Source organism: Carica papaya, chromosome 5, assembly GCF_054855325.1.
Source record: "Carica papaya isolate Zhongbai chromosome 5, ASM5485532v1, whole genome shotgun sequence".
Lineage (NCBI taxonomy): Eukaryota > Viridiplantae > Streptophyta > Magnoliopsida > Brassicales > Caricaceae > Carica > Carica papaya.
The window spans coordinates 38,647,467-38,660,985 of NC_142313.1; the positions used below are offsets into that span (position 1 = coordinate 38,647,467).

General features: G+C 35.5%; 1 protein-coding gene across 3 annotated transcripts in view; it reads right to left on the reverse strand.

Moving 5' to 3' along the window:
• Nucleotides 1-11,944, reverse strand: part of LOC110807329 (Tetratricopeptide repeat (TPR)-like superfamily protein) — a 48,633-nt gene extending 36,689 nt beyond the window's left edge. The window contains exons 1-3 of one of the 3 annotated variants that reach the window (XM_088220785.1): nt 11,617-11,940; nt 11,413-11,542; nt 9,609-9,649 (exon numbers count right to left, since the gene is read on the reverse strand). In XM_088220785.1, coding sequence (XP_088076911.1) covers nt 9,609-9,649; nt 11,413-11,511 — 140 coding nt within the window. In that variant the 5' untranslated portion in view covers nt 11,512-11,542; nt 11,617-11,940. Of the gene's footprint in view, nt 1-9,608; nt 9,650-11,412; nt 11,543-11,616 lie in introns of those variants that run through there. The other 2 variants (XM_088220787.1, XM_088220786.1) reach the window with 2 other exon arrangements.
• Between the last annotated feature and the right edge of the window lie 1,575 nt (nt 11,945-13,519).

A 13,519-nucleotide genomic window follows, 5' to 3' on the forward strand; every position in this document is an offset into this window, starting at 1 on the left:
AAGGACCAAAAAAAGCTAGTCAAAGCAGCTTGCGCGCGGAGGAAACAGTTCTATCTGGCCAATCAGGAGCTCGACTCGACTCAGCAAAGCTCGGCTCAAGCAGCAGTTTGGCTTGGCTCAAGCAGTAGCTCGACACAAGCTCGGCTCGTATCGGCTCAAGCGCAAATGACTTGGCTCGACTTAGGCTCGGCTTAGAGAGAGACCGACTCGGCTCATATCGGCTTAGGCACGGATGACTCAGCTCAGCTTAAAAGGTGATCATCTAAGCTCATATAGGCTCAGGTGCAGATGACTCGGCTTGGCTTAGGCTCAACATAGAGGGAAACCGGCCCGGCTCATCACATCTTCTCCAGATAGATTGGATTTTCTTCTGCTACATGCGAGAGTAAAAAAAATAGTTCTTCTCTTTAAATGATTGCCACCTGATCTGTTTGTGCAGGAAGATCACACACAAACTGATCTATTCGTGCAAGGACTTCCGCGCAAATCCGACCACCACGGCTAGTTCTTCTTCTCCGAACAGATGCCCCCCACTCAGAGCTGGCCGCACACCAATCTACCTTCTTCTGCTACCTCCACGAAGTCGTTTGATGCAGATCCGCGTATTTTCCTTCTGATGTCGCGGATCTAGTCACAAGCTTACAAATTGCTAGCTACCACCTTCTTCTGCCAACCGCTGCACACTGTTGCGATCTGAGCTGATTCTTACTCTCTCTCTCTCTGATCTGGCTTTCTAGGGTGGCGATGAGAGTAGATCTGGATCAGTGGATACCAACCCAGCCTATTATGTTACTTTAGGGTTTGAAAAAAACTCTAAAATTAGAACTCCTAAAATAGTTTTATTTACCTCTGATATCATGTTGATTTAAAAAAAATATATAAATTTTATTTTTTACTCATTATGTTGTTACACTTGTTGTATTTATAAAATTCATAACCTATTGATAAAAAAATTCTTATTCTAATAGAATTCGAATTATATGAGATTAGTACTCATATAAAATTCTAATTATATCATCTTAACTAATAAAATAATTAACTTATCTAATTATATGATAACAAGCTAACAGGTGAAGAGGAGCCGAAAAAAGGATCAGAAAAGGTTGGTCGAGGTCGCGCGCAGAGGAAACAAAAAAGGACAGAAAAAGGCTGGTCAAAGCGATTCAAGTGCGAAGAAGGCTTGGTCACGAAATCAGAGACAGCTACGTGCGAAGGAGTCAGAAAAATGACTAAAAAAGGTTGGTAGGAACGACTCACAAGTAAAGGGAACAAATCTATCTGGAAAGGCAACAGCTCAGCTCGGCTTAGCTTAGCTCGGCTCAAGCAGCAGTTCAGCTCGACTTGGCTCAGGTGGAAACTCGGCTCAGCTCAGCCTCGGCTCAAGCTCGACTCAGCTCAAGCTCAGCTCGTATCAGCTCACACGCGGATGACTCGACTCGACTTAGGCTCAACTTAGAGGAAGAGCAGCTCAACCCAGTGCATCTTCCCCGGACAGATCTAGTTTTTTTCTGCCACATGCAAAGCCAAAAAACGATTCTTGTCTATTAACCGCTATCGTCTGATCTGTTCGTACAGAGAGATCGCATAAACTGATTTGTTCGTGAAAGGACTTCCACGCAAATCCGGCCATCGCGGCTAGCTCTTCTTCTCGAGAAAGATGCGTCATGCTCAGAGCTGGTCGTGCACCGATCTGCCTTCTTCTGCAGCCTTCGCACAGTCGTCTGATGCAGATTCGCGTGCTTTCCTTTTGGTGTCGCAGATCTGGTCGTCAACTTACATATCACCAGCTACTGCCGTCTTCTACCAACCGCTGCGATCTGAGCTGGTTCTTACTCTCTCTCTCTCAAATATGACTTTCCAAGATGGTGATGAGAGTATATTTGGATAAATGAGAACCAACCCAACCTATTGTGCTATTTTAGGGTTTGAAAAAAATTTTAAAATTAGAATTCTAAAATAATTTACTTGACTCTAATACTATATTGATTTTGAAGAAAAAATATAAATTTTATTTCTAATTATAGTAGAATTCTAATGATATAATTATTTTGTTATTTAATTATTTTAGTTTATTATTTAATTAGTTAAAATGATACAGTTAGAATTTTATAAGAATATTAATCTCGTATAATTAAAATTTTACTATAATAAAAATTTTCTTATTGATAAAAAAATTCTTATTATAATAGAATTCTAATTATATAAGATTAATATTCTTATAAAATTTTAATTATATCATTTTAATTAATTAAATAGTAAATTAAAATAATTAACTAATAAAATAATTAACTTAACTAATTATATCATACCAAGCATACCCGCGCAGAGGAGCTAGAAAAAGGACCAAAAAATACTTATCAAAATGGCTAGTGCACGGAGGAAGCGGATCTACACTAGATCTCAAAACCAAAGCAGACGTGCGCTCTGAACTAGTTCTTACTCTCTCTCTCTCTTTCTCATATTTGGTTTCCTAGGGTGGTAATGAGAGTATATCAGAATAAGTGAGTATCAACCCAGCCTATTGTGCTATTTTAGGATTTGTAAAATTAAAATCCTAAAATACCTTCATTTGGCTCTAATACCATGTTGATTTTAAAGAAAAAATATAAATTTTATTTCTCACTGTTTATGTTGTTACACTTGGGGTATTTATAAAATTCTTAATTTACTAATAAGAAAATTCTTATTTAGTAAAATTTTAATTATATTGGATTACTATTCTCATAAAATTCTAATTATATCATCTTAACTAATTAATAAACTAAAATAATAAAATAATTAACTTTAACTAATTATATGATACCGGGCGTACACACGCGGAGGAGTTAGAAAAAGGACTAGAAAAACTAGTCGGAGTGACTCGCGAGCAGAGGAAGCGGATCTACGCGGGATCGCGAAACTAAAGGCGGATGCGCGTGGAGGAGCTAGAAAAAGGACTAGAAAAGGCTGAATGAAGCAGCTCATGCGAGAAGAAAGCCCGATCGCAAAATCAAAAGCGGTCACGTTCAGAGGGACCAGAACAAGAACTAGAAAAGGCTGGTCAAAGCGATTCGTGTGCAAAAGAAGTAGATATGTCTGGCAAGGAAGTGGCTCAGCTCAGGCAGCAGCTTAGCTCGACTCAAGCTCGATTTAAGCTCGACTAAAGCTCGACTTGGCACAAGCTCGACTTGTATCGGCTCAGACACGGATGACTCAACTCGACTCGACTTAGGCTCAGCTCGCATCGGCTCAGGTGCAGATGACTCGACTTAGGCTTAGCTCATAGGGGGAGCGGTTCCTCTCGAATTGGCTCAAGCACGAATGACTCAACTCGGCTTAGGCTCGGCTTAGAGGAAGAGCGGCTCGACTCGACACACCTTCTCCAGACAAATTTTTTCTGCTCCACGCAGAGCCAAAAAAATGGTTCTTCTCTGTCAATCGTTGTTGTCTGATCTATTAATGCAGGGAGATCGGACGAACTGATCTGTTCGTGCAAGGACTTCCGCGCAAATCTGGCCACCGCAGCTAGTTCTTCTCTGGACAGATGCACCGCGCTCAGAGCTGGTCACACACCGATCTGCCTTCTTTTACGATCTTCGCGCAATCGCCTAATGCAGATCCGCGTGCTTTACTTCTGGAGTCACAGATCTGGTCCCCCAGTTACAGATTGCCAGCCGCGGGCCTTCTGTCAACCACCACCGTTGCGATCTGAGTTGGTTCTTCCTCTCTCTCTCAAATCTGGCTTTGTAGGGTGGTGATGAGAGTAGATATGGATAAGTGGGTACCAATCCAATCTATTGTACTACTTTAGGTTTTGAAAAAAGTCTTGAAATTAAAATTCTAAAATCACTTTATTTGACTCTGATACAATGTTAATTTTGGAGAAAAAATAAAAATTTTATTTCTCTTATCGTCGTTACACTTTGGATATTTATAAAATTTTTAACATATTGATAAGAAAATTTGTATTCTAATATAATTCTAATTATATGAGATCACTATTCTCATACAGTTCTAATTATATCATCTTAACTAATTAAATATTGAATTAAAATAATTAAATAACAAAATATACTCATCAATAGAAACTTTATGTATATAAGCTTAACAAAACTTTTACGGAAAACTTCACAAAGGACACAATAACAATATGACTGTGGAAGAATAGAAATGTTTGTTCATTATTGAATAACAAATCCTATTATACATATTCTTGATTATAAAAAAAAAGAACAACTAATTACATACAGGTATTTTACTATTAATTAAATTTACCTAATTACACATAATACATAATTTCCAACACTCATTCTCAAGCCAGTGAATAGACATTATCGATTCCCAACTTGGCAATGATTGTCTACAACACTGGATTATTCAAGTGCTTAGTCAATACATCAGCCAGTTGAGTGTTGGTAGGCACGTAAGTAGTATATATCAGGCCATTACCTAATTTTTCTGTGATAAAATGTGTGTCAACTTCAATAGGCACGTAAGTAGTATATATCAAGCCATTACCTAATTTTTCTGTGATAAAATGTGTGTCAACTTCAATACGCTTCATCCTGGTCCTGTTGCACTAGATTATGAACCATGTTGATTGCTGATTTGTTATCACAGTAGAGTCTCGTGGGACTATTCCATTTGATCCTTGGATCTTTCTAAAATCATCTTCAATCGTAGTAACTCACATAATCCTTGAGTTATTGCCTGAAATTCTGACTCTACACTAAATCTTCCTACTACATTCTGTTTTTTATTCTCCATGTGATTAGATTTCCTCCAAGAAATGTATAATAGTCAATAGTAGATCTTCTATACATTTATTTCAAAAAAAAAGTAGATCTTTTACACATTACATATCTCGAGAGTCTGTCAGTATAGAGTTCAAGAAGTAACATGTTATTCCTTATGAACATAATATCTTCCTCTGGTGTTCCTTTCAGATAATGTAGCACTCAATACAACATATGTAAATTACTTCTTTAGAATTGTATATACATTGACTCATCACATTTAATGCATCGGTAATGTTTGTTCTTGTGTGTGACAAATCTATCAATCTTTTAACCAACATCTAATACATCTCTTTGTTGACCTTTGTGTCTTTCTCTACTAGTTCCAATTTATTGTTGGGATCAGTCGATGTGCTTGCATGTTTACAGGCTAGCTTACTTGTATCCTTCAGTAGGTCACTCGTATATTTTTGCTATGAGATAAAAATCTTAAATTTTGAGTAAGTTACTTCTATTCTAAAGAAATATTTAATTTTTCTAATTTTTTAATCTCAAATTTTTTGGTTAGACATTATTTGAGCACCAATCTTTTTTGTTCATCATCACGTCACAATAATATCATCAATGTACACCAGAAGAACTGTAATTTTTTCTGAGTCTAAGTGCTTTATGAATAGGTATATGGTCTCCCTAACTCTACTTTTACTCCATTGCCAATATTATCTTTGCAAATGTTCCAAACTTATTATGGGTGATTGCTTGAGCTCATATAGAAGCTTTTCTACTCTACATTTTATTTGTCCTTGCATCTTTGGTGAATACTAGGAAATTTTCCACATAGATTTCTTTCTTGGGTCTCTATGCATAAAGTAATTTTTATATCAAAATATTATAGTTATCAATTGTTGATTTTGGAGAAAAAATATTTAACTTTATTTTTTCACCTTTATATTTTTACACTTTAACTATTTATAAATTCCTAACCTACTGATAAGAAAATTCTTATTCTAATAAAATTTTAATCATATAAAATTATTATTCTCATAAAATTCTAATTACATTATAATAAAATAATAAAATATTTTACTCAATACTCCCCCTCAAGTTAGCGCAATGAGATCACACATATGTAACTTGCAAACCAAGTTATGAAGGATCATTCTATAGTCTACCAGAGGTAGAAAAAGAACCAGAAAAGACTAGTTGGAATGGCTCGCGCGTGTAGGAAGCAAATCTGTGCCGATAATACGAAACCAAAGGCAGCTGCGTGCAAACAAGACAGAAAAAAGACCAGAAAAGATTGGTTGGAGCGGCTCACACACGGATGAAGCATATCTGCACCGGATAGTGAAACAAGAGGCAGTTGCAGTTGTGCACGGACGACTCAAAAAAAGGACCATAAAGGGCTGGTCGTAACAGCTCGTGCACAGAGGAAACAAATCTACATTGGATCGCAAAACCAGAGATAGACGCACGCAAAAGAGCTGGAAAAAGGACCAGAAAAGGTTGGTCAGAGCAGCTCACGCGCGAGGAAACAGATCCTGGTCAAATCGTGGAACCAGAGGCGATCACGTGAAAGAGCTGGAAAAAGAACCAGAAAAGGCTGGTACACATAGAGAAGTCGGATAAGCACTTGTTCGTGAAACCAAAGGTGGATGCGCGTGGAAAAATGACCAGAAAAGACTGGTTAGAGTAGCTCGTGTGGCGGCGCGTGCGGCTCACGCGTCTCTGCTGCCGGCGGCGTCAGAGGAAGGCTGCTGGTGAGTCTACAACACTGTTTGCGGTAATGATGAAAATAGATCTGGATAATTAAATATCAACTCAACTTATTATGTTATTTTATGATTTGAAGGAAATCTTAAAATTATAATCCTAAAATAACTTTATTTGGTTCTAATATCATGTTAATTTTGGAAAATAAAAATATTACACTTTATTTTTTGACATCCTTTATTTTGTTACACTTGGGGTATCATAAAATTCCGAACCTACTGATAACTAAATTCTTATTCTATTAGAATTTTAATTATATGAAATTATATTGATAAGAATTCTACGTTAAGTAGAATATTATACTATAATTAGAGTTCTAATAGTAAAGATATATCATGTAATTAGAATTCTCTTATAATAAGAATAATTACTTTATATATATCCCATAAGTATAAATACAAAGCATATAAGAAATAAAATTAGAAATTTATTTTCTCTAAAATCTTCATGGTATCAAAGCTAAAGGAATATTATTTTAGGGCTTTGGAAAAACTCTAAAATAAGAAAAATAGGCCAAGTTGATACTCAACTACGAAAGAAACTAAACCCAGCATCACCCAGACGGAGTCGCTACCCAACCCCGGCAAGAACAGCCACAATTTCCGCACGCGTTAGCCACACGCGCCGTCGGCAGCAGAGGCACGTGAGCCACACATGCCGCCGGCTTCATCCCATTCGGCTCGAAAAGCGGTGGAATACCACTAGAAAAGCTCGATTGAAACAAATCTAGTTCCCTTCCGCACAAAATCCGGCTTGATTGCGATTATCCGGCCTTTTTTCACGCGACTGTGCGTGTTCGGAAGATCTGCCATTCTGCGGTCTCTGTCGATCCGCGTCTGGAGACGGGTCGACTGATCCTCCTGCACATCACGCTGTTCTGGTCGCACGCTGCATAGACCAGACAGAGCCCTCTCTCGCGCCAATCTGCTTTTCCGCGCACGGGACGTCTAGTGTGGCCATTCCGGGCGCCGAACCACTCTGACTTGGTCCATCCGCGCTTGAGCAGAGCTGTCCGCGTCCGAGCCAGTGCCAAGCCGAGCTGAGCCAAGCCGAGCCAGATCTGGTTCCGGTTTTTTGGTCATTTTTTCCGTTTTTTGGTCCTTTTTTGGCTCCTTGGTGCGGTTTAGGAGATTCGTTTTTCATTACTGTATATTTTTTTCATACTTTTAACATTCTAAGATGACATAAGCAAAAAATGTGAGTGTTACTAGTTTTGATAACCATTCATTACAAATCAGTCTCGTAAAACTTGATAGAACTAATTATCTTACTTGATTGAGATCTTATTTATTATTTATCAAATGTAGAGGATTGCAGAATTACATTGCTGGTGAGGTGAAAAATCAGGTGTTGATAGTTTAGAATATAATATATGGGATTCTGAGAGCTCATTAGTAATGTCATAACTCATAAATTCCATGTAACCCCATATTATCAGAACATATATGTTATTTAACACTGCTGAAAAAATATAGAATGCAGCATCTCTTACATATTCACATATGGGTAATGACGCTCAGATTTATGAACTCCGAAATAAAGTTCATGACACAAAATAAGAAAATATGACTATTTCTCAATGTTTTTCTAAACTGAATGGATTATGATAGAAGTTAAATTACTATCAAGATTTTCAGGCAAAATCACCTATTGAAAGCAACTACAAATTACAAGCAGGTGATGGTATATCAATTGACTTGAGAAGATACCAAAGACCAGTTGAACGACTCATTTATCTCTCACATACCAGACCTGATATAGCATATGCAGTTAGTCTAGTGAGCCAGTTTATGCATGATTCTCGTGAAACTCATTTACATGTTGTCTTCTGTATATTACTATATTTAAAATCTGCACTAAAAAAAAGTCTGCTCTTTTCTAAGCATGATCACCTTAAAATAGAAACATTTACATATGTCAATTGGGCGATATCTCTAAATGATAGAAGATCAACTACACGTTACTGCACACTTGTAGAAGGCAACTTAGTCACATGAAAAAGTAAGAAGCAAAGTGTAGTTGTCCGCACTAGTACAGAGGCAGAGTATAGAGCAATGGCTCAAGTAGTTTGTGAATTATTATGATTACAAAAGTTAATGAGGAAACTAAAACTGCTTAAAAATGAGAGATTATCTCTATTTGGTGATAGTAAAACAGTCATTAACATTGATCATAATCCAGTTCAACATGACAGAACAAAACACATTGAAATTGATCGACACTTCATAAAAGAGAAGATAGTTGGTGGCTCTCTATGCTTATATCATGTATCTTTTGGTGATTAGGTGACTGATATTTTTATTAAAGGATTATACAATAAATCCCTCCAGAATCTGGTTTGCAAGTTGGACATGTGTGATATTTTTACGCCAACTTGAGGGAAAGTGTTGATAAGGATTCTATATTAAGTAGAGTATTAGACTACAGTTAAAGTTCTAATAGTAAAAATATATCATGTAATTAGAATTCTCTTAAAATAAGAATGATTACTATATATCTCATAAGTGTAAACACAAAGTATATAAGAAATAAAATTATAAGTTTATTTTCTCTAAAATCTTCAAATTATCATTCTCATAAAATTCTAATTGCATCATAATTAAATAGTAAAATAATAAAATATTCTACTCAACACCAATCATAGTTGGCAGCTAAGAAAAATAGGACTCAAACTGTACTCATCTTGACAATAGATCCAAAAATCTCTTGATAGTTTATCAAATAAGTTCATGGTACCTCTATTGGCCACAGTCTTGCTATGTATCTCTTTATGGTCCATCAACCTTATATTTTATCATGAACACCTACTTGCATTACACAAATCTCTTTCCCTTTATACACCATTTATAAAGCCTGTCTTTAGAAATGAACATTCAAGTGTATTTTGAATTTTCCCTCAAGATTAAACCCTTTCTTTCAACGATCTAAAGTGCACTCCGCTACACAGTAATCGAATATGGTTAAGCCTCTTGAAAATCCAGAATGATTATTTATCCAAACATAAAACTCAAAATAAAGCTAAAATGACAAGGAAAAAAAAAAAGAAAAAGACAAACAAGATTATCAACAAAACAAAGTAGATCAATTCATGAGGAAATAAAATATATTGTTCGAATATACCTTCGTTTTGATACCATTTCCTTCTCCTCACTTATGCTTCTCTGAAATAATCAATTCCGAATGACTTCAAAAGACACATAAAGAGAATTTATTCAAAAAAATAAACATGAATTGAGCAAAAAACACATCCTTGCACCATTTAGGAACTATTGTCTCAATGAAATAAACTAGATCAATGAATTGAAATGACTCAAAGGAAGACTGATGTAAGAAAAATTAAGGTTCCTATTAAGAAATTTGGGATAAAATTCAGCGCTAAACAGGACACCTTGAGAACTGGAAAACACTGATAGAAATAATTAGGACTCACAAATAGGATCACCCAGGCATCACAGCTAAGGTCAGGGTTGCAGATTAGGGGTCCTTGTAAGGTGTTGATGTGGGGAGGCAGTGACGTAGGGAGCTAACAACAGTTCTCGTTACTAGCAGCAAGTGGTCCGTAGTTTGGGCATCTTCCTCAATGGGGCTTTGGCTATGGGCCAATAGGACCTTTCCAAGGACAGTTATTTTTTTATGAAAAAAAAAAACAATATATATATATATATATATATATATCATTGAGAAGAGAAAGATAACAATACAATCGGCAAGGATAAGACATCCTCCAATAACCTTCACCATGAAGGATACAGAAAGATACACAGCAACCAAATGGCAAAAATAAAAACAAAAAGAGAGAAAGCCTTTGCCCTTGAAACTATGAGACTTATGCATCCCAACTCCTATGGAGCACAGATGGCACAGTATCAGAGGACCTTCCATGAGCCTTCGCCCATAATGTAACCCAAAAAATCATCCAATCCCATAAATCTTGGCTGGGCAAAAATTAATAGGTAAAAATTCGCCAATCCCTTTCAAGCCATAAAGCCCATAATCCCGCTAAAATAGCCCCTCTATGCAGGGGTTTGGCTACCCATCGAATCCTCTTACCGTACATGTATGTACTCACAAAGCATTCCACAGAAGGGGGAGCTATCCCAACTGGTTGTGGTGATAGAAATCTGGCAGCAGTAAGGTGTCTTAGGGTTTACAGTTCTCCTTTTTCTTAACTCAGGTGGTGGGATTTGTTTGGAAAGGATTTGAAATGTTGGGGTGTAGAACCTAAATCTGGCAGCAATGAGTTGTTTAAAGTTTCACAGTTTCTCTTCTTTTTCAACTCAGATGGTGGGATTTCTTTGGGCAGGATTGAGAAATTTTCGAATATAATAACTTTTCTATCTCCAATACCAATCAATAAAGAAGAAATTAGGATTAATTTTGCTCCTAAAAAGTTTGGGTTAGCATCATGTATAGGGTTCTTAAGCATCACATCTAAAAACTGATTAGATCACAATAACCAAGATATTGAGAAAATTGATTAATAATGAAGACAAATATGAGATAACAAAGTTATAAAGCATATAAATAAACTTTCCAGAATTAGATCTACACTAAGAATTTCTACCAATTCAATGAAATTACTACTGTTAAGAATGTAAAAATCAATCATGAAGAACTCAGGAAAACATAAATTAAATCCAAAGGAATCAAATAAAGTAAATTCCAAATTAAAAGTGCATGCTGCTATACACCATCAGAGAAAGAGGGAGAAAACAAATAGAAAAAGAAACACAAACCCGGCAAGTTGGATGGCATTAAAAAAAGAAACAAGGAACCCAATTCAGAACTCAAAGTCAAAGCTTTAATTCTTACCATATTGTTGAGGAAAAATTATAAAGCGAGTATATTGTAAAAGTAACAAGTATACAAGCTTTAATTCAATTAAAAGAAAAAGGAGAGAAAGAGAAAAAGAGTAGAATGGCACCTTTTTGGGACCAAAACCACGCTTTGGCTTAGAGTCAGAACAATTGATACGAAACATGAGAAATGTAGAATTGTTCAGCGTCAAAGCTGTTATTGACATTGTATATCTTCCTTTTCTATGTTATTTAGCCCTGTAAAAAGAAAAAATAAAAAATGAAGTATACAAAATAAAAAACGGAGTATATCGGCGCAAGAAGTGGGAGACCTGTGTCTGGTGAAGCTATCAGTAACGAACCCCTCAATGTCCACCTCTGCAACTTATTCTCCCGCGGTCTTTAAAAGCACTCAGGTCACAAAATTTAATCAGCGTAAGAAACTGTTGTGACGACAAAGTAAAAATCTTTGGTTTGAAATGAATGAAATTCGAATGACCCTGTATATATATATATATATATATATATATATAGTAATGAAAATGGATGGAAGACAGAGATTTGTAAAGATGGAGTGAAACAAAAAAGAGGTCTTGGAGCTTGCTGAAGCCGAATGTTTCTGTGGATATGCAGTGTTTTCTCTTGTTCTTTTCTCAAATAAAATAACATCTTTACCATTTAAGCTTTTAAAACTTTTTTTTTAATTTTACTTTAATATTTCTATTATATTTTTAAATTGTTTATAAAATTTAACGAAACCTCAAATTATTAAAGATTATAAGATGAGTGTATTAATATATGACCACGCAGGATGCACAAATATAATTCTTGAACCAACTATGTGAGAAAGTAAAACATATAATCTTTTATTATATATCTTTTACTGGAAATACACCAAAAATAATTAGTATAATGTAAGAAAAATTTTGAAAAATCTTTAGGTAGTTGTTGTATAGACGATATATAAGTAAGTATCTGGTGAATTAGACACCAAAAAACAATTTTGTAAACGACTGGAAAAAAAAAAAAAAAATTAGTACAATTCAAAGTAGCTGATTTGAGAAATAGGATGCTGCCCACTCCTATATATACATACATACATACATACATATATATATATATATGTATGTATAGCCCCCTAAGCCTATCCTCTCTTTTCTTTAATTTTTTTTTTTTCCTTTTTTCTAGTAAATTATTACTTATGTTTATGTATATTTACTAATTAATTTATTTTAATTTTTCATTTAATTAATATTTTTTCCTAATTAAATTTTAGTTTTAATTTTTCTTTTCAGATTTTACACACAGTTTCTTCAAGCTTCCGACCTCAATCTGCACTGATAACATGGACAAAAATTTAAAATTAGAAGAGTGTTAGAAAATTAAACTTAATTTAATTAATTAAATAAAAAACAAAATAATATATACATATATATATATATATAAAAGGGTGTGAGGCGGCAGCCGTATATATTATATCCATAAATCGGGATCGACCCACTTATAAATATGGCTATGGGCCATATCTGGACTCATTTTCTTTTAACAATTACGATCGAATTAGCTTCGAGTTCAGGAATCCAAATTTAGCAATTAACTTTGAATTCTAGTTTTCGCGTTATTGTAGAAGTGCTTTTGCTAATAGTCTATGCTTTGATTAATGTCTCGTTGGTGAGCTGCTCATTGAACAAGCATCCGGCCATGGAACTAAAGCACAAACTGTAAAGATCTGGGAAATTAAGTGGCAACACATGCTAGCAGAAGTTAACATGAGAACGGTTGTATGTAAGTTTGCGACTAAAGGCTTGTATTAGAGTGACCTATCAAACCCGAATGAGAACAATTGGGTGTACTACATTATAATCAGAATATAAACTCCTAGCTATTTAATCGTGATTCTCTCACAAAGTAACCTGATCACATGCCTGGGCAGGAGTAGAGCCCCGAGTGCCCAATGTCGGCCCTCGATCGTGCATAGGCAAGAATCGAACCCCTGACTACACATGGAGTCAAACATGTTTCAGCTTCAGAAACTTCATTCAAGTCAGTTGCAATACTAAGACCACAACCAGGTAGTTTCAGTCCCAAGTCATTCTGTCTCAGTTCCTGTCCTAGGATTACCATTCTTTTGAACAGCATGGTAGAACAGGGGGTAAAAAGGATGATAGAAGGATTGTACTCATCCTATATTATATTTTTTTAGTTGTAGTTGTAATTGAAATTCATTTAGTATAT